The 21,074-nt window shown below is 38.0% G+C and overlaps 1 protein-coding gene across 6 annotated transcripts; it reads right to left on the reverse strand.

Moving 5' to 3' along the window:
* Positions 1–1,831: 1,831 nt before the first annotated feature.
* Positions 1,832–16,574, reverse strand: LOC148015544 (vesicle transport v-SNARE 13-like). 6 transcript variants are annotated; one of them, XR_015688307.1, is made up of 7 exons: positions 16,300–16,570; positions 16,153–16,211; positions 15,778–15,960; positions 15,508–15,678; positions 2,566–2,724; positions 2,330–2,395; positions 1,836–2,070 (listed from the first exon to the last, which is right to left on the reverse strand). XR_015688307.1 is itself a non-coding variant. In XM_087664993.1 (5 exons), the coding sequence occupies exons 1-5, from the start codon at positions 16,391–16,393 to the stop codon at positions 2,065–2,067; spliced, it is 513 nt and encodes a 170-aa protein (XP_087521119.1). In that variant the 5' UTR covers positions 16,394–16,572; the 3' UTR covers positions 1,832–2,064. The 6 variants fall into 6 exon arrangements, 2 of the variants coding, with proteins under 2 accessions (XP_087521119.1, XP_087521118.1); XR_015688305.1 differs by having other exon boundaries at positions 1,839–2,070; positions 2,324–2,395; XR_015688308.1 differs by having other exon boundaries at positions 1,832–2,070; positions 2,324–2,724; positions 16,300–16,444.
* Positions 16,575–21,074: the final 4,500 nt, after the last annotated feature.

The raw sequence follows: 21,074 nt of genomic DNA on the forward strand, positions 1-21,074 counted from the left end.
TATGTATGTATGTATGTAAACCTTTACATTTACAAGCTTACATTTTTATCTTGAATCCCGTTCCAAGCTTTCAACGCTCATTTTTCAAGTTTAAACTTTATCTCCCTTATATATATATATATATATATATATATATATATATATATATATATATATATATATATATATATATGTATGTATGTATGTATGTATGTATGTATGTATGTATGTATGTATGAAACTAATCTTGTGGCAAAAAAACCACTTTTGTGACAAATTTGAACCCTCAATTAAAAAAAACATTTCTCATTAACAAGAAAAAACGAGAAAAAACGATTTTTTAAAAAATGTGACTATCACAAACAATAGTTGAAAAAAATAAAAAATGTCAAAACAAAACCATTTTTACAAAAAATCAAAAACTTTCAATGTTTCTAATCAAAACCTTCTCTTTAAAAAAGATTTATCAAACTAAAACTTTCATGAAAAATACTTTGATATATATATTATATATTCCCATTAAGAGATTTAAAATTAGATCAAAAATAACAACTTTCTAAAGAGCTCCAAATAGCATTACTAAGTGCAAGTTTGATAAATTTTCATACAATTTTGAAAGTTGTTCCGAATCTTTTACTCTACCATCATACAATGTTGGTCAAGTCCCAACCAATCTTGGTATCATATGCACATGTTATTCCAAATATAGTGAAATAGAACCTAAGCCACTAAAGTGCCTTGCAACAGCTTTTGTGATAACTTACAATACTAGTGTTAACAAAATCTTTTTAAAAAATCATTACAATAGTTCACTTTTGAAGCCTAAACCTCTTTCACAAAATTAAATCTTTTCAATACAATAGCTTATTTCTAGAAGCCTAAACCCCTTCAAAAAAATTTAGGGAGACATTCTAAAAAGCTAAGGCAACATCTTAAAGAAAACTTTTAAGGGTTTCGGACCAACAGGGACATAGATATGACACATAATGTTTAAACCATTAGACCATATACTATGTGAGCAATACTTTAAACTTATTCATTCTCATGATTTCATTTTTCCAACAATTGTTAATTTTTCAACCACCCTACAATGCACACGTAATGAATGATATTTATTCTCGTGATTTCATTTTTCAAACAATTGTGCCAATTCTTTGACAACCCCAAGTGGTCAGCCAATCTTTCAACAAGTTCAAATTACATAATGAGCTGGTCTTTCTCCTCTGGTTGAGTTTAGTTTTGCAAAAAGTAGTAGTCACAATTTTTTGCACACCTAAGACTTTCGACCGTTGATCCAAACTCTAAAGGATCTTACAGACCCTATATGAGATGGCCTCGAGGAGGCCCAAGGGGACCACACGTGGGGAGAGAGAGAGAGAGAGAGAGAGAGAGAGAGAGAGAGAGAGAGAGAGAGATTTCATAACATACCAAAATTTGTCACATATCTAGGAATCATCCCAAACTTTCTTAGTACTATCATTGAATTAAGAATGTATTGGCTTTTATATTTATGCACAAAATCAATCCATTAGTACATGAATGGTCCAAATATCACACCATAATGTGTGCCATGGTTCCACACGACAACTTCACATGTATGGAACAATGATACAAAAAGTGTATGCGTTTTTGTGTGTGTGTGTGTGTGTGTGTGTGTGTGTGTGTGTGTGTTATACATTTGTGTGTGCACCCCCACGCATGTTACTTATTAAAAGGGAATGTGTCACTATAGCTTGTGTGGTGATTCTTAAATAGAGAGGTGTGTGCATGTGAAAATCCACTTGTGGATCCATTTGCCTCATCACACGAAGCACATCCTAGAGTTTGGCTACAAGCTGCCTCACATAATGGAAAGGGCACTTTAGATCTATGTTTACATTAATTGAAGCAAAGCAAATCAAACACCACCAACAGCCTAGAATTAACATTCTAAATATATTTGATTGGTCTTTGTGCAGAACTTGCATGGTCTATTAGAGGTGTACATGTACAAAGTTATCGCACCATACTTGATGTACCAAATCCATAAAAGTACAATCACACTTTGGCAGTAGTCTTTCAAAGGTCACACCTCGTGTTTTCTGGTTACATCTGTTTGAATAGAGAAAAGAGTAAGCAAAAATTTAGTATGAAAACAAACACCCAACTCCAAGGCAGTCTCAAAGAGAACATAAACAAATTTAACCACTGAATCCTCTATACTGCCTACTGCTGTGCACAGATGTACCTCCTCTACTATGAAGAGAAAATACAAGAAAAACATTGTCAACAGTAATGGCACAGAGTTCTGCACTTCAACATGAAACTGACAACGGGCGCAAAGCACAGTTCATTGCAATCTTACAATTACATTGCTCTTGTTTGTCTGTTTTGCCTTGATATATATAACTGCTTTCAGTTTTCAGCAGGTCCATTCCTGTTTATGAATTCAAACAGCATAGGAAGCTAAAGGCTTGTGAGAATTAAAAATCTACAGCTTTGAATGGAATTGCACAATACAGTAAATAATACATGAACATTTGAGAGTAGATCTGCTAAATCTGTGCAGATAATAAATTGGTAACATCAGATTTAAAGCCAGTAAACCTGTCAACCACGGGTGAACTTCACATAAGCAATGAAGATTATAGCCACCGCTAAAGCACCTAGGAGACCACCCATGATCCACTTGTTACGACTGATTCTTCTTGTCATTGAAATCAAAATTTTTTTGCTCTTCCCAATATTGTCATCCACATCAATCAGCTGTGCCAAAAGTAAATAATTTCAATGCCTACTCTTTGTTCAATTCCCCATTCCAAATTGAAATCTTATAGAAGACCACATCTCTGACATCTATATGTTCAAATAAGCAGGTAATAACCAGCAGACAATATGAACTAAAACCATAATAGTTCCCAATATTGTCATCCACATCAATCAGCTGTGCCAAAAGAAAATAATTTCAATGCCTACTCTTTGTTCAATTACCCATTCCAAATTGAAATCTTGTAGAAGACCACATCTCTGAAATCTATATGTTCAAATAAGCAGGTAATAACCAGCAGACAATATGAACTGAAACCATACTAGTAAGTGAAATCAATGCAATATCCAATCACTCAATAAAATCACAGCATGCACTAAAAACTATTGCAAATTTATTAAGGTTCAAGCGCACACATGAAGAGACAGCTGCTGCCTTAAGGATCAGACTCTAACAACTGCAATGAACACAGGTTCAGCATCATGAACATCTAAAAAGTGTCCTCGTTTGTTTGGGACCTAGAAAGTCTTGAGAGTTTAAGAAGTGCAGACATGCCAGAACAGTCCCCAAGAGACACATGTTGCATACATAAAGTACACACAAGTGAGGTTTTTACCTGAAATAAGATGCAACCCCCCAAACACCAACAAGAGGGGTACCTCCCTGCCATAGCATTGGGCACATTGAATTGACCACTATGCAGCTCATCATACCTAATGCATCAACCTTGGCTATGAGCTCGAAGAGTTCAAGATCACTGGGGAGGGCCAAGTTGGCAAAATAGTGGCATTTTGTCAAGAGGACGTGAATTTTTTAAGATGCTTTAATCTTACTAGTAAATGTGCAAGGTCGTAAGGCACATGTGATGCACATGGCAATTATTTCATGGTCACAAACCAAGGACCCCAAGGAGCCAGGCAAAAGTTGACAAGTTATGCCAACTTGGCTTTGGATGTCAGTTGGTGTCAATTTTGGCCCTAAGACAATTGGCCATCAAGTGTCAGTGGTGACACTAGAGACTAGCATTAATTAATTAGTTAATGCCAATCTAGGGGTCAATTAAGGTTGGGGACCACTCATGGTTACAAATGGCCTATCCAAATTAATTGTGGATGGGCATTCTTACTTTTGGGTAGGGTCAAAAGAGTTGATGTCATGAGGACATGTACTTTTGAAACCTCACTTAACATGTGGATTAATTTTTAATCACATGATTAAGTAAATGTTGCACATGTGAGATGCAACTAGGGTTAGAGTAAATTTATGAGCCCAGGGCTCCAAAAAATCATAGGATGTCAAAGGTAAAAGTTACTTTAAATTATGTTGCACAGGTACTTAGTGGTATCCGGTGTCAATTGTTGGCCTAGGTCATTCATTTAGCCATAAGTGTTAGTTGGTGACACTAGAGATGTGGCGTTTAATGGTACCTGACGCCAATCTAATGGTCAAAGATAGCACAGAGAGACTCAGGAGTGGAAGATGTCTAGTCAATTTAATTATTGGCCGGTCAAATTATTTTTTTGGGCATCGAAATAATTATTAGATTGCTTTTCAATCATTAAAGGCTGAAAAATTAATATTTAATGATAGATAACATTGGAAAAACCGTTTGGGAAGATTGCCACTCGGCAAACTTGCCCATACAAGCTAGTAAAAGGCTGAAGAAGAGAAAAAAAGAGATGATTATTGCTGTAGCAAATGTGGGAGAACTGTGAGTAGCCATGGTCAACCTATTTTCAACCATTGCAGCCAGCCACAAGTCAGTTTTGAGGAGGCGATTGTAGTTTTGGACCCTCCACAACTGGGTGATTGCATCCAGGTACAAGATGACAGCTAACTTGGATGTCTCAGCTGTAGGCGACAACATTTAATGCTGTTGTGGCAAGGCAGTAGCTGCATTTGACTGATTTTCAATCATTCTTTGCGACAAAACTCTGAATTTTCTCTCTACAGCTTTCTCTCTCATCTCCCAGTCATTTCATAGCCTTGCTCCAAAGATCTCAACATTTGGACCCTTGGAGACTGAGAAATTGCAAATTTCTCTACTGTAAACCCTAATGTTGTAAATTAGGGTTTAGCAGTAGCCTCAAGAGGCATGCCAAAAATTTGAAACTCCAAAACTCGGATTTTTTAGGACTAAAGGTGAATTTCAGCTAAATTCAAGTGGAAGACTAGCCAGCCATTGAATTTGGGGAATTTCCATCGTCTATGAAGTGGGTGAAGGCCAATTAAGTGCCCGAATTAGAAGGCAAAACAGATTGAAGACTTCCTGGTCACTTTGGACAGCAAAGGGAGTTTGGATTGTGAAGGGGATCGAGAGAATCCCATTGTAAATCAACTTCTTCTTCAATAAAGCTAAAGAAATACCAAAAGGGACGCCAATTTTGGGACCAATCGGGTATGCATTGTCCAAGATCAGTAGGTAAATTTGTATTTTCATATTTGCATTTATTGTTTGCTACTGTAATTAAGTTGTAATCAAGGATTTACCACCCATCCACGGAAGGAAGGCTGGTTTCAGTTGAAATTAATTTTCAGAATTAAGTAATTCAAAAATTCAATTTAAAATTGCTGAAAATTGGGATTCGAAGGTCGCCACTTAGCAAAAATACATGTGCAAACTTTTAAATCAAAGGGCTTAGCACATTAAATGTGGATGAGCACAAGCCAATTAATGGGTAGGGACAAAAAAATTATCAACCCCAATTATTGATTGCTGAAAATTAAGTCTAGAGGCTAAGTTTCATTCTAGAAGTCATGCCACTTTGTAGCAAAGGCAGGAACATGCCATACAAATTGAAGGAAGGTTGTTGAGGGTTGGTGGAGAACAAGATTAACCATTTTAGTAGTGGACAACCACAGGGAGAGTGCATTCCGGGTAGTAAGAAGTTTTTCTTAGCCAAAGTAGGTGACAACATCTTGGGCACTAGAGGCTGTAGGCAACCCTTGTTTGGGGCTAGCAACAACATTTTGGAGGCTTCTAGCAACGTGGGACTTGACCACGAGGCTCTTGATCAACAAGCAACTGCTATTATGCCCTCTTCCAACAACGAAATTCCAAATTCTCTCTCTCATCAATCATCTCTTATCTTCCTTAATGATCTCTCAGTCATTCTCAAATTTCCTTAGCAATTGGTAGGCATCAATGCAAATTACTATCAAAACCCTAATCTACAACCGAAATTACAATCTCTATCACAAGAATATGAAAACTTGATGCTTTGCTTAGCATTCAATTAAGCTGTTAATCAAATGTGCAAAAGTGGGGTGCACATGTGATGTGCAAGTTAGCTATGTCACAATGATGAGCCAAGGACATTGAGATATCAATAGGTGTCAAACAAAAAAGTTCTAATAAGTTATATTAGTCAAAGACTAGGTGGTGCCTTGTGACATATTTCGGCCTAAAATGTTTTATTAGCCATTAACGTCAATGGTAACGTTAAAAGTTAGGCATTAGACAATTAATTGATGTCAATTCAATGGCTAATGAATGTTCAAGATTACATGGATGACAAATTGGCCTAGCCAATTTAATTACTTGTTGATTTTTTTAGCAAGAATTAATAATTGAATTAATTTTTAAAATTAACATTCTAAAAATCAATTTGATTTGCTACCACTATACAAAACTTGCCCATGCAAATTAGGAAAAGGCTATTAGAGGCTATTGGAGCCTCATTTCAGCATTGTGGATGTTGGGAGAGGAAGAGAGAGAGAGCTGTTGTTGCAATTTTCCAACCATTGGTGATTAGCCCAACCATTGGAGCCTATCAAACAGCTACGTCCAACTCATCAAGAGGCCATTAGAGGTAGGTGACAGCCCTATAAGCTACCCTAGGCAGGTGACAACAATTTTTGGAGCCCTCAAGGGCAAAAGATTGCATGTGGGGCTCCTATTGATGGTGGGTTGCAATCAAATCAACCATTTTGGCAATAAAACTTTGAAATTTCTCTCTTTCAAACTTCCTCTCCATTCTCTTAGCCAATTCACAACTATCCTCAAGAGATCTCAACCAAGTTCAACCCCAAGAGGATGCAATTAAACAATTATTACTGCTAAACACTAATCTACAAGTAAAAATTTACATTTACCAACTACCCTCGAAAGAGTGCTCAAAAATTAGGATCTAATACTTGAAATTCAGCAGCTAAAAGTTGAGGATTTCAAAGAATTTCAAAAGGCCAACCAACTAGCATTAAGTTTGATACAAAATTTATCTTGCAAGGAGTAAATTGACAGCCAATCCCCAAGCACACCAAGGGGCCAATTAGTTTGAAGGCTTGTTGGTCATTTATAACAAAATAGGTATTGGAAAGGAACAAGATTAAAGCAATCTCAGTGTACTTCATCCAATTGCAATAATAGATAAAGAAGTACTTCAAGGGGCACTAGTTTTGGGGCCAAGGGAGTGTCCATTGTCCAAGATTAAGTGGCACCTTTGTATTTCAATTTGTGTATTTAATGCTTGCTATAATTTAAGTTAAATTAGGTTTAAAGCACCCTTCCCAAGAAGGAAGATTGGTTTCAAATTCTCAGCCACCGCAAGAACTGTGCCCATTAATGGAAGCCCAATGATCCAAGTAGCAATTGCAATAGAAGGATTGACAGCTGATTTGAGGGGGAGTGCTCATCTATAGTTAATTTGTCCTAAATGCAAGTTTTGCCCAAATTTTAGCCAAATCAAGGGGCAATTGATCTTTGATGCTACTAGTCATTTGTGACAGCCCATTGTATTGAAATTTGAAGAGAGATCAATCCATATCTTGAGTACTTCAAATTGGAGCAATACAAGCTTAAAAAATACTACAAGAAGCATCACTTGTTGAGGCCAATCAGGTGTCCACTATCCAAGATTTAAGTGGTAAAGTATTATTTCAGTTTTTTGAATTCATGTTTGTTGTAATTTAAGATGAAATCGGGTCATTTAACACCCCGTCCAAGAAGGAAGGCTAGTTTCAACTTTTGCCCTTAGCATCACCCAAATCCTCAAAATTTTCAGCTTGTTACCTCCTAGGATAATCCTTTGCCTTATAGCCTTCCTGTTTACATACAACGTATTTATTTTTGTAGCAAACAATTCTTTGCATTCAACATTATTTTTCCAAGATTTGAACGACCATCCCTCCTCTCCTCAGCATTAGATGATACCTTTGCATGCTTCTTAGACTTTGCTGCCTTTTCCTTTGAATTGTCACTAGACTTTCCACACAGTATAAAATCTATTGTACACTCTCTCTACCAACTAAGACATGCTATAGTTTTCATGCGAAAATCACGAATTTCCTTTGGCAAACCACAACAATACTTCTCAATTTTCTCAAAGATAGCCACATACAGATAAGAAGAAACTAGCGACAATGCTTCCCAAAACTTCCTATTGTACTTTTGAGTTGGACACTGTGAAGCATCCATTTTGTCTCACAAGTGATCATAACATCCACCTCATATGTGCTTGTCAATCAAGCTGCAACAAATACTTGCTCAAATTGAACTCTAAGTGGATAGTACTCTACCCTACATCAAAAGAGAAGTCCACCATAGTAAAGAAATACCCTTAAGGAAAGCTGCGGACTTTTACGCTTTTGATGATTACGTGAAGTTACTCCTAGAGTCAGCTCCATCAAACTATTCAATAAAAGCCAAAGCTTTCGGCTTATCTTGACCGCCACTAAAAGTGTCAAACTTAACAACCTTGCCCCCTTCATTGAAGTCCTTTGCTTTGCCCTTTGGTGCCAAATTGTCATAAACAAGTGGCTGCAAAAATGTTGCATTTGCTACCATACCACCTTGACCAACATTGAACGTAACATTCTATAGACGAGCCCCGATCCCATAGGTACCAAGTATGCCAAGAACCCCAAATGCATTACCAAACATTTTCATTTGTACTGGATACCATACCAATGTGACTATACATGGGATTATGCATGCCAACTGCCATTCTCAACTACATTAGTCCATGCATCCCTGCCTGTGCACCAAATATATTCTTATCATGCATGCCAGAGTAACCAGTACCATGACCAGCCATATCATAAAAGACTGATCCACATCAAAGTATTCAAGATGCCCCACATTTTAGAACATAGCTTGCTATTCCAAAGGCACAGGGATGTGCACTTCCTAAACTCCCATGCATTTGTGGAGCTTGTTAAAAAGCAAACATTTGCATCTATTCATTAGATGCAGTGAGTGCATTTTGAGGTCATTGTACATGCTGTTCCAAAGAATCAAGAGGTGCCTTTCCCTTTTAACTCTTGCTGTCCTTCTTTGATGAGTGCATGAATTCAGTAAAACATGGGTCTTTGGTAAGCTGAGACAAAGTGCCCACTGCTGCCATCAATTGAGCATCCGAATCCTCTTTTTCCTGTTGATTTTCAGCATATTTAAGTGTTGAAGATCAAACTTCATGACCAAATCCAGCATTCTCAACATGCTAACCATGCTGAAGTCCCATTCCATGGTTAGACAATGCATTACTTCCATTGTCTTTTGACTTCTCAGACAAAGAGGCATCACCATAACAAGATTCACCATTCTTCATTGCTTGAAAACATGCTAGTTGAATTTGACCATAGCTCAAAACAATTTCAGTAAATTGCTTGCAATAATGGCTTGCGATCAAGTGCCACAAACCCATCTACTGAAGGGAGTCAATGTACCCTGGCGATGGAACCTTGAAACCAGTCTTCCTTATCAGAGAAGGGTGGTGGAACCCTGATTTACCATTATTACAGAAAGTAATTATTACATTAAACAAATAATCAAATGAGAATTCAGCACTTTACTACTTTAGACTAAATTACCCTCAAGAAGAGAGAGGAGCCAAAACTAATTGGCCCTAGAGCCTTAGCACCCCCTAAGAGTATGTCTTTTCATATTAATTCCAGAAATGGATTACAATTGAGATAGCCCAAAGCTCTGAAATTGGAGAAACCAAGCCTCCGAGTTCTTTCAATTGAAATCTTCCCTAGGAGACCAGATTGAGAGAACTCGAAATACCTCCAAGTTCCGTCAACTGAAATCCCCTTAGTTTTTAGCCAACTGAGGTTCAATCCCTAACGCTCCAGAACAACATGTTGTTCTCTGCAACTAGCCACCCTAAAACTCATTTGCCCCTTGATTGCGCATCCCTGGGAACCAAATTAACTCTTCTCCTCTTGCAGGCAAATCAACCCTGTTGTAGACCTCAAATCTCACACAATCTGCTGTCGATTGACTGAATTTACTGCAGCAACCTTCAAAAAAAGCTGAGGAATGCATGCATGCATCCCAAGGCAACCATGCAAACACTAATGCTTGCTGGTTACAGACGTGGGATCAGCAAAATCCCAACTGCAATATTTCAGGCCCATAAATGAGGCTCGAATCATGAATTTTCACCACCAGATTGCACATCCATTATGTATGGATGAGAGAGAGAGAGTAGAAGAGAGGATCCTCTGATTTTCAGCCCCTGAGCATAACCCAAAACAGGTCACTTGCAGCAAATTACACATTAAATGCTGTCACCAGCATTAAATGCTACCTAAATGCTGTCATCTACTGCTGTTTAGGGTTTTGCCACTGTCAAATACTCCAGAATGACCCTCAGAACATGTTGCCCTGCAGCCAACAATGGTTCAGCTATTCTCTCCCTCTAAAAATTGCCTAGAATGCCCTCTCCAACCTTGAATGGCTCTAAACATGGTTGCATGCCAAGCAGCAAACCACCCATGCAAAACTTAGCCTCTAGACTAAATTTCTTTAATAGTTCAATTAAATGAAAAATACCCAAGTTTGGCCACCCCCCAACCCGAATTTTAGATTCCACTGAAAGCATTGAACTCCACAAACAAATGTTAGAGACATTAAATGATTTAATTCCCTAATCCCCATGACACCGGAAGTCATGCCCAAGAGGCTATTCAATGTCTTTGACCAAAATCTATCCCAAGTACCCACCACTAGCACCTATCCACCACACATAATCTCACATATGCACCACATGTGCACAACTTAATTGTCCCAAAAGCATTAAGTTAAAAATTCATGACCACTTGACTACCCACCATGTCATTAGTTTGCCAACCATTTATGTTGTTTGCCCACATGCAATTAGCTTGCCACATCATCACATGCTTGTCTAGCCAATTGTTCACAACCATAAAATGGAGGTTGCCCATTAGAATCAGAAGGCAAGCTACTAGTTAGACTATCCCTTTTTCACATCCCTATTTAAGACCAGCTTTGCAATTGTCATTGATCAACATCTCTATTGGATTGTGGTGAGTTGATTGTTATCATCTTCAGCAATAGTCATCATTGTCCTCAACAAGTATGTAGCGATCAAAGGCAATAAGCAAGAGAGTTCGTGCTAGTCTTCACTAATCACGAGTTTCTTGGACATGGCAACGAGGTGTACTTCAAGGATGTAAAGCTTGTGAGAGTGCACAACTGCATTTAGGGTTGGAGTGCATCAAGGGTTCACTATTGGCATCCTTTACCCTTCTACATGTCTATGTTGTGATATATTGATCATTCTACATTTGGATTCTCTATATCTCTTTTAAGTTGTGTAGTTTACCTTCAACAAAAGTGCAGCTAAAAATGTAGTGACGCAAAGCGCGAGGATCGAGACACTCAGTGCTTACTAGCAAGAGAGAGAGTGAGAGAGAGTGTAGAGTAGTGAGTGAGCACGATTTGTGGGTACAGTAACGAGAGTATATCTCTTTAGGTTTTTAGATAGATATATATATGAAAGTACAAGTGCTAAGGGCGTGTTCACACCCGAGCACATTTAAAAGGCACGAGAGCCTTTATTCCCAACAACCTCCCACCTAAAGGCAATGTGCCTTAAGAGGGGAAAAGAATCAACTAAGTCTAAGTATGTACAAAGCTAAAATACATATATCTATCCGACTCCCATCATCTATCGGCAATGAGCAAACCGCTCTGCTAGAAGACCCTTCGTGAGAAGGTCTGCAGGATTATCATTTGTATACACTTTGACAAGCTCAATGCTCTTGCTGTCAAGTACATCTCTAATAAAGTGGTACTTCACCTGTATGTGCTTTGTCTTTGCATGAAAGACGAGATTCCATGCTAGTATGATAGCACTCTGACTATCACAATGGAGAACAGGGAACTCTGTAACACCAAGCTCTCCTACCACACGTGAAAGCCATAAAGCCTCCTTGCATGCCTCAATGGCAGCCACATACTCTGCCTCTGTAGTAGACAATGCGACACACTTTTGTAGCTTGAAGATCCAAGAGACTTCTCCTCCAACGAAGATAAACACATACCCAGAAGTGGACTTTCTGCAATCCACATGACCAACATAGTCTACATCCATAAAGCCAACAACAGATGCCTTTTGCTTTCCAAAGCAGATGCACAACTCCTTTGTGCCTTTGAGATATCTCATAATACCTTTCACTGCTTCCCAATGCTTTTTTCCAGGGTTTGCCATGTATCTACTAACCACTCCCACTGCAAAGGCAATGTCAGGACGTGTAGCAACCATAGCATGCATCAAACTGCCAGCAGCTAAAGCATATGGTATCTTGGCCATTTCAGCCTTCTCATCATCAGATGTAGAGCTGTCCTCTGCACTAAGTTTTACATATGGAGGCAATGGAACCCCAATTATTTTCCCTCCCTCCATATTGAAATGCTACAAAACCTTGGAAATATACTCCTGTTGAGATAGGTAGAGTAATTCTTTCGACCTATCTCTAAGTATTCACATGCCAAGAATGTGATTCGCATCACAAAGATCCTTCATGTCAAAGCTACCATGAAGAATTTGCTTCAGTGAGTCCAAAGCATGAGTATCCCTGCCAGCAATCAACATGTCATCAACATACAAAATCAAGATAATCAAGCTGCCATCTATTGCATTCTTGGTGTACAAGTAGTGATCCACTTGACTTCTATGAAAACCTTGAGACTACATAAATATATAAAACTTATGATACCATTCTCTTGGTGCTTATTTCAGCCCATACAAACTCCTTTTGAGTTTACATACCATCTTCTCTTTCCCTTTTTCAACAAACCCTTTAAGTTGCTGCACATATATGTCTTTATGCAGATCACCATGTAATAATGCAGTCTTTACATCCATTTGTATGAGCTCCATATCTTCAGCTGCAACCAAGCCCAAAATGATTATCAAGGTAGTCATCTTGACTACAGGAGAAAAGATCTCATCAAAGTCAATTCCATGTTCCTGCTTGTACCTTCGCAACCAATCTTGTTTTGTACTTTGGTGAGGAACCAAAAGTGACCTTCATCTTGTAAACCCATTTGCATGGAAGTGTTTTCTCTCCTTTACGCAACTGCACCAAGTCCCAAGTGCCATTTTTCTCAAGAGATTCCATTTCCGACAACATGGCTTTATACCACTTCTTACTGTCCTGTCTGTCCATTGCTTCCTTGAAGCAAGACGGTTCACCACAGTCTGTCAACATAACATAATCAGCCACATTGTTTGCACCATAAATGAATCTATCAAGTTATCTAGTAGCCCTAGATGATCTCCTAACCCAATGATCATTGTTTGCTGGCTGTTGAGCATTTTCAGCTTGCAGTCCAAGCATTTCAGCCTGCAAATTAGCATTAACAACTTGCTGTCCTAACTATTCTTGCACATGTAGTGGTTCATTATCATGGGCAATAGCTGGCTGATCATTTCTAGCATTATTTTTTACATTTACAGGTTCATTTACAGCAGGTATTTGCTGCTGTACAGCGAGCACATTTTGCTATCCAAAAAGTATTTCTTCCCGGAATACAACCCTACGGACCTCCTCAATCCTTTTGGGCTGTTTATGCATGCGATCTTCCCAAAAGATAACATCATTGCTGCGTACTACTTTCCTTTTCTCGAAATTCCATAATCTATTATACCCCATTTCACCCTCGTCACCATATCCTAGAAAAATGCATTTACAAGACTTTGGCTCAAGTTTGCTGCGTTTTTCTTTATGAATGTGCACAAAAGCCTCGCATCCAAACACTTTCAAGTGAGCATATGAAGATGACTTGTCCGACCACACTTCTTGGGAAACTCCCCCCGCCAAAGACTTGTTTGGTGACCGATTAATCAAGTGTACGGCTATCGTAACAACCTCTGCCCAAAAACCATGGGGTAATGCAGCATGAGACAGCATCGTACGAACCTTATCTTGTATGGTCCGATTCATACACTTTGTAACGCCATTGTGGGGTGGATTATGAGGGGCAGTGAGCTCCCTCTTGATCCCTTTGCTGTCACAAAGGCCTTGGACACATATTCCCCACCATTGTCGAAACGAAGACACTTAAGTGTCTTGTCAATCTGATTTTCAACCAATGCCAAGAATTTTTTAAACTTGTCAAGCACTTCATCCTTGTTACGAATAGGGTAAACCCATACCTTTCGTGAAGCATCATAGACAAAGGTGACAAAATATTTATTTCCCCTTAAAGATAACGCAAGCGGTCTATGACTTACATAAAGCGGTCATTCCTTCAATTAACACCTCCCCTTTACATACACACACATAAACAGAGACCTCTCTCCCTCGCTCAACACCAGATTGGCCCCGAAGATCGGCGCCCCTCTCGGTATTTCTTTATCAATTAAAAGATAGAAAATTACAAAAATGGTAATGTTCCAAAATACATAATCTGTGAACAGTTGGTTTTCATCTCTTCTAAATAAATCCCAACTACATAGTAACAGTACAACAAACCAGATCAACATCCCTTACTGTCCAGCATGTGCAAAATTCGTTGTTCTTACTGTCCAGCACACTATTCTTACTGTTCAGCATGTGCAGAGTTCACACACACGGAAACATGTACTTGGGCGAAAGGAGTGCTCAGTGCACCACGGTAAATGCCATGTTGGCCACAAGGCCAATATCATGTCGAGAAGCCCTACACCTCATTAGCAAGACTAAAGTTAAAGAATTTGTGTGGCAGCCCACTCGCAAGCCAAGATGCAGTTCATGTTGGACAGACTTTCCTCTCTCCTTGATGACTTAACAAAAAAGGCAATTGGAGGTGCATTGCAAGAAACCTATACTTGTGAGGGGCAGAGGATAAATGTCTACAAGTATAAAGAGCTGTATCTAAGGCATGTTATGTAGCTAGAGTCAAAACATAAACCACTCAAGAAATGCATGTCATCCAAAATTTGCACTTTATGTTCTCTTATCTGCGCCCTTGCACACCATTTTACTGGTGTTAAATAAGTTCTATAGGATTTTTTGCCATTTCTTCTCTCCATTTTCTTTCATTATGTTTAGGTGTGTGCAACTTACAATCCATGACCCCAAACATTGTTCCGTGTGCTCTCTTTCTAGCCTTGGATCATTAAGGACGGATCACTTTGGACAATCTCTATGAGGGATGTAATAGATTTAAACAACTCATTTCCTAGGAATGGGAGATGAGAGGACCATATCAACTATATAACGACTCAATATGAGGGTACTCATATCCGAGGGGAGAGGGAAGTGAGAGACTGTGTAAATTATTGGACATCGTATTTCTAGTAATAGCTAAGGAGGCAGTGCCTAAGATATAGGTCATTGAATGAACTGTGTGATATGCAGGTATTGAGGGATTGGACTATATCTCCAAACAATGGGTATGAAGAGACTATGACTCCAGTATTTGGCAAAGAGCCATGACCCATGATTAAGATGCTTTTTTATTTTTCACTGAGGGATACATAATTAGAATTTTAACCAAAGGCATTTTACAACTTGTAAATGTCTACAGCAGGTTGAAGAAGCCATACAGTATCTTGTGCATGAAGCAATGTTTGCCGCTGCTGATGAAGGTCTTGCAAAATTGAGACTCCGATGTCCTCCGTCTCTAAAAGTGTCCGTTTACTTTCCTTTAGTCGATCTCCAGATTGATTTAGCCTATCAGTGGACATTAAGAGTCTTTCCCGTTGATTAGCTGAGGCCTGCAAACTTGTGTTTGTCACATGTCAAAATACCCAGGAAGGAAAGAACATTTATGAAGATAAAAATAAAAAGACAACCTGATAAGGGAAAAAGCATACCAATAAAGGGTCAGAAATTCCTCCATTCAGAAGATCATCTCTGGCAGCTTGGGCATCCGATGATAACTTTTTGAGCTCACGCTTCACACTGTTTAAGTCTGATTTATATTCCTTTATTTTGGTCAGTAAAACAGCTTTCTGAGTCGGTTGCAAGCTCCGTGCTTCCAAGTCCATTCTTCTGATCTTTAAATGCAAAGCAAAGATTGTCAACAATCCATCAATATTCTGTCCATTTTGGCTGATTACAGCGGTTTAGGCCTTAGAAATTATTAGAACAGCAAGTCGTTCAAACAAGGAAAACAAAAATGTAGTCAAGAAGATCAACACAGTTACAAGACGGTCAGGATATGGAAAAAGGAAGATTAAAACACGCACCAGGGACTCTGCTTCGTCTACGCCACTTTGGATCTCCAGAAGCTTTTGTTTCTTCTGTTCTGCAGAGAAACAGAAGAGCGGCACTGAGCAGTTGGAAAGCTTAAAGGACCTCCGATTTTGGACAGGAGATCAAGACCGAAAACCTACCTCCTGTGAGGAGGCTGATCGCTGGACATTTTCGCGTGAGATTGGCGGAGAGCTCGCAGTACTGCCTCTCGTACGTCTCGAAGACCTCGCTCATGGCTGCCAGGAAGCTCTGAGTGCGGCCCCAAAGATGCCTCTGCGAAACGCGGTGATCAATGATCTATCGATGGCATCAAGTTTCGACTATATGAGAATTCTCCTGCTTCCGACTTCCGACTTCCGACTCCTCTCCTCTATCCAATCACATTTGCTTTTGAAGCTCTCTTGCATCCATAATAATCATTCAAAAGCTTGAACTCGTCTCTTAAATGTTATATTCATTGTCATACTAACATTTTGCTCTCTCTTTTCCAAGTTTACCAAATAAAATAAATAAAATAAAGTGTTTCTTCGCATAGAAGCCAAAACCAATGGTTAGTTGCACCAACAATTTTTAGCATTTCCAGTAGGCTAAAGGGGCCAATAGATGTCATTTAATAGTTCCCCATTCTATCTTTTTCTCTAGGTGAGTTATATAATTTTTTTAAATTGTTGAACTTTAATTAGGTGTCATTCAAACATATAATATTGAGGTATCTTGATATTTTTATCAAGTCGACCTAGTTATAAACAAAGAGTTTACAAAAGAGTGATAATGAGGGGCCAATATAGTGACACTTAAAGATGCATTGTTTCAAAGCTTTACAAAACCCAAAATATAGAAAAAACATTGCATGACTCAATTGTTTGATCGTGCGTAGCTTATGTGTAGCGTTTAAGAGCCTAAAAGAGATGCACTATGTAAAATTGTGACTAAAGCGGGGTGGGATGAGTTTTGCTTTAAGGGGACATCACCTTACTGGACCCTTTATCTTAAGGGCATATGCTTAATGCATGCTTAGCAAATCCTAGCAATTTGTGAGAAAAAATTTACATCAAGTTAGTGATAGAGATTTTGGAAATGAATAAATTGTTGGCTTTGTGGCATGATCTTTGGTTATGAGTGTATTTATGTTAATATACTTTTATAATCATGTATGTAACTATATTTATGAGTGTATTTATGCTAATATATTTTTATAATCATATACGTAATTATATTAGATAGAGGCAAAAAAATATTTAAAGACAAAGATAGACTATATTTATATTTAGGGACTTACTTTGCTAAGAGACTTAGCAAAAACTCTAAAGACTTAGCCATACTCTTTCTCGGCTTTAAGGGTGTTGGTGGCATCCGACTTGCATAGATCATGAGACCCACCAAGGCCTATGAATGCTTAAGCCATTTCTAAGTACCTTAGCATCCTCGAAAGACCATATATATACTTGTTTACTAAGACTTGTAAAACATTTTGTGACTTTATTTGTTTTTCATCCATCTTGAAACATTTTCAAAACAAAATGAATAGGCATGAATCTTATCTGAGAAACTAGCCCCATTGATACACTTCACTATCTTCCTCTACAATATTTGAGCTTCTTGGCAACCCCAAAAAATATTGTATTTTAATTCTTCACCTTCTTTGCAAAGCAAACAATGAAGGGGTATTAGCATGCTTTTGCATATTTTGTCTCTTTCACCCTCTGGAGTGTGAAGTTAACTGGTGGAGGGAGTGGTACTCCAAACTCTCCTATTTCTCCACCTCCACATCTTGACATTTGAGGATGGGATATATTTCTTTCAAAATAAAGAAAATGAGAGACTCCATTAACTTCAAATCCTTACACTTCCTACACATCCAAAGGCATTTGTTGATCTCAATTCAGAAGAATTATAATCACTGAAGACAACAACTGAAGTGGGTCACCCTCTTTTTCTTTTGCCCACTACTTTAATTAGCCATTGGAATTCTTAATCAAACATGTTATACTCTTGTTTAAGTTGGCCAACTTCCTTGAAAGACCTAGATGAATTTCAAACACACATCGTGCCACTGGTCACAAACCTTTGTAATCAAGAGCTTGGGTTTTTGAGTGAGTAGGCAAAATAAAGGAGGGTTCAAATCCATTGGGAAAGAATCACAAACTTCTAAGCAAGGAGTCATCTCCCCTTCACTCTGAAGGGCTTGTTAACTCAATCACATGCTTCTAGATCGCTGCAATTGCACTAGTTATAACAAACTATTTTACAGAAATCCTTTGCCCTTTAATGAGTAGGGCATCCTACTAAGTAACTTGACTCTAGCCTACATTTGAAAAGGATTTGATAGTTCTTGATTCAAGGATTCAAGTTCAAGTTTCATTTTGATTAGGGAGAGAATTAGAATATTTGCTATCTCTTTTAGGTCCTCCATTAAGAAAAAAATGAACTCACAAATGGGCCCAAAAAAATAATATAGTTTAAGATGTGGGCCTTTTGGATTGTCCAATAGGAAGGCTAGATGGTGACGTCCATGGAGGGTGAATCTTCTCTCTCCAAATCTTGGGTTTTCTGTTAAAAAAAGGGATAGTAGGGGATTTAAAAAATGGAGAATGAATAGTACACAAAAATTGAGTTTCCCTCACCTCGTATTTCCCCCCGTTTTTTGGAGAATTTTCAATTTTGGTTTTTTTCTCTCTCATGAAATCAGTTTGACCCAAAAGTTGAGCAACTGACTACTTTCCCTCTCTTCTCTATACTCATGAATTTTCGTCTCCATGAGAGTAATTAGGGTTTTGAGCATTCTGCTTACCTTTATACTTTCTTCTCCATGTAGCTCCTGATTTTGGGCAAAACATAGTTGCCCATCTCTCTTTGCATTTTCTCTTGTTTGCTATTTTTTCAATAGGGTTTGATGTCCTTTCTTACTGTTATTGTTGTTTTATTGCAGAGGTTGTTTGGGGCAGGAGACAGAGGTGCTCATCTCTCTCTCTCTCTCTCTCTCTCTCTCTCTCTCTCTCTCTCTCTCTCTCTCTCTCTCTCTCTCTCTCTCTCTCTCTCTCTCATTTCTTTCCCCCCTCTCTCTATGTGTTGTTTCTCTTTTATGTTGTGTTTTTAATAGAATTTAATGTTGGTTCTAATTGTTGTTTTCTTGCAGAGTTTATTTGGAGCAAGAGGCAAAGGTGTTAATCTCTCTCTTTGTTTGGTTTGTTTGTTTTTTAATCTTTTCAATACAACATAATGTTAGTTCTAGCCCTTGTTGTTGTTTTATTGCAGAGATCATTTTGGGTGACATTGCATAAGTGCTCATCTCTCTCTCCCTCTCTCTTTCTCTCTTTGTGTTTCCTATTTTCTACTGTTTTTTCAATATACCTTCATGTAAATACTAACTCTTGCTATTGTCTTTTGCAGAGATCAAATTGGGCAAGATTGGATAGGTGTTCATTTCTTTCTCTCTCCCGCGTACTCACACACTCTCTCTTTCTTTCTCTCTGCATTATCTCTTTTCTACTATCTTTACAATAGGGTTTGATGCTAGTTCTAACTTAAGGATCAATTGTTGTTGTAGCACTTAACATAAGGTAGAGCAGAGATTCTGTAGCTCAATTTATAGGTAAATCTGCCATATTTTGTGGTACCAAAGTTTATTCATTTAATTAGTGACTTTTATGTTTGATGGGATTGATGTTTTCTTATGTCCATCATTTGCAATGGGTTTTGATTAGCAATGATTCAATCTTATCTTCAGCAGATCAGCTTATAGGTAAATTGGCATTGTCTTGTATTGCTCCTATTCATGCAATTATCTAGATATTTTTTGTTAAAAGGGATTTATGCAAGTATTTTTGTTAAAAGGGATTCATGTAGGTGTTTTTTTGTACATGCAGGTATTGTACAAGGTTTAGGTGAAGCATATAATTCTCAATTGACTATTTTGATGTGGTGAGTGATTCCTTTGTGCTGGATGATATGGATTTGCTGGAAGTCGATGGTTGAAAAATCCTCAACTTTATTGGTCCTATGTGTCCATTTGGATCTCCATGCCAATTGGCAATGATCCATGAAACTCTTGTATCATATCATCCATATAACACACAATGTGTTGAGTCTTAGAATATCTGAGGTGTCAATCCAATGTGCCTATTAAGATTTGCATGCCATGTGGCTACTATCCTTGTAACAACTACTCTACATACCCACATTTCATACAATGTATTGAGTCAAATCACACTCCTCTTCATTATAATTATAATAAAATTTATTTTGGCAAAATTCTTCGAGTATTCTTGTGCTATTCTTTTCATTATATTTCATGTAAATGGTATGATTAAAGTGATGCCTTGAAATTGAATCTATACTTTGTGTTGATGTATATATCCACATGCGTTTCGATATTGATGTTTATGTCTGTTTACAAAATTCTAAACATCTATTAATGCCATGTTGATTTGTATGGCATATTGGTGATTACTAGACATACTTAAAATGCTTATTATTTAGGGGTTAATACATACTTATTTACATCTAATCCGTAGGTTATAATGCCTAAGAGAAGAACAAGTATTCTCTCGATAGAAGTACATAACAGAAAAGATGAAGAAGGGAATTGGATCACTGATATGTATCATTGGTCATCTTGGGTACATATGTGTCCAAGTATGAAGGGAGCTTTTAGGGTGTAAGCATTTGCAATTGCAGATGTATCAAAGCACTGGAAGGGTCAAATTTTAGCTCTCAGACAAAGGAATGTTGATTCTCACTTTGTAATAGAGACGTTTGTACAACATGTATTCATGCAAAAACAAATACATATTGCGCCCACTATGCCCTTTCAATGAAACATTGCAAACAGTAAGTATCTCATTGAGAATGAGAAATTTAATGATACCTATGTAACAACTTATTTCGTATTTACAGAATTATACCCTTTGGATTG

This window comes from Lygodium microphyllum, chromosome 24 (genome assembly GCF_053477565.2).
Source record: "Lygodium microphyllum isolate KBCC chromosome 24, Lygodium_microphyllum_v1.1.10, whole genome shotgun sequence".
Classification (NCBI taxonomy): Eukaryota; Viridiplantae; Streptophyta; class Polypodiopsida; order Schizaeales; family Lygodiaceae; genus Lygodium; species Lygodium microphyllum.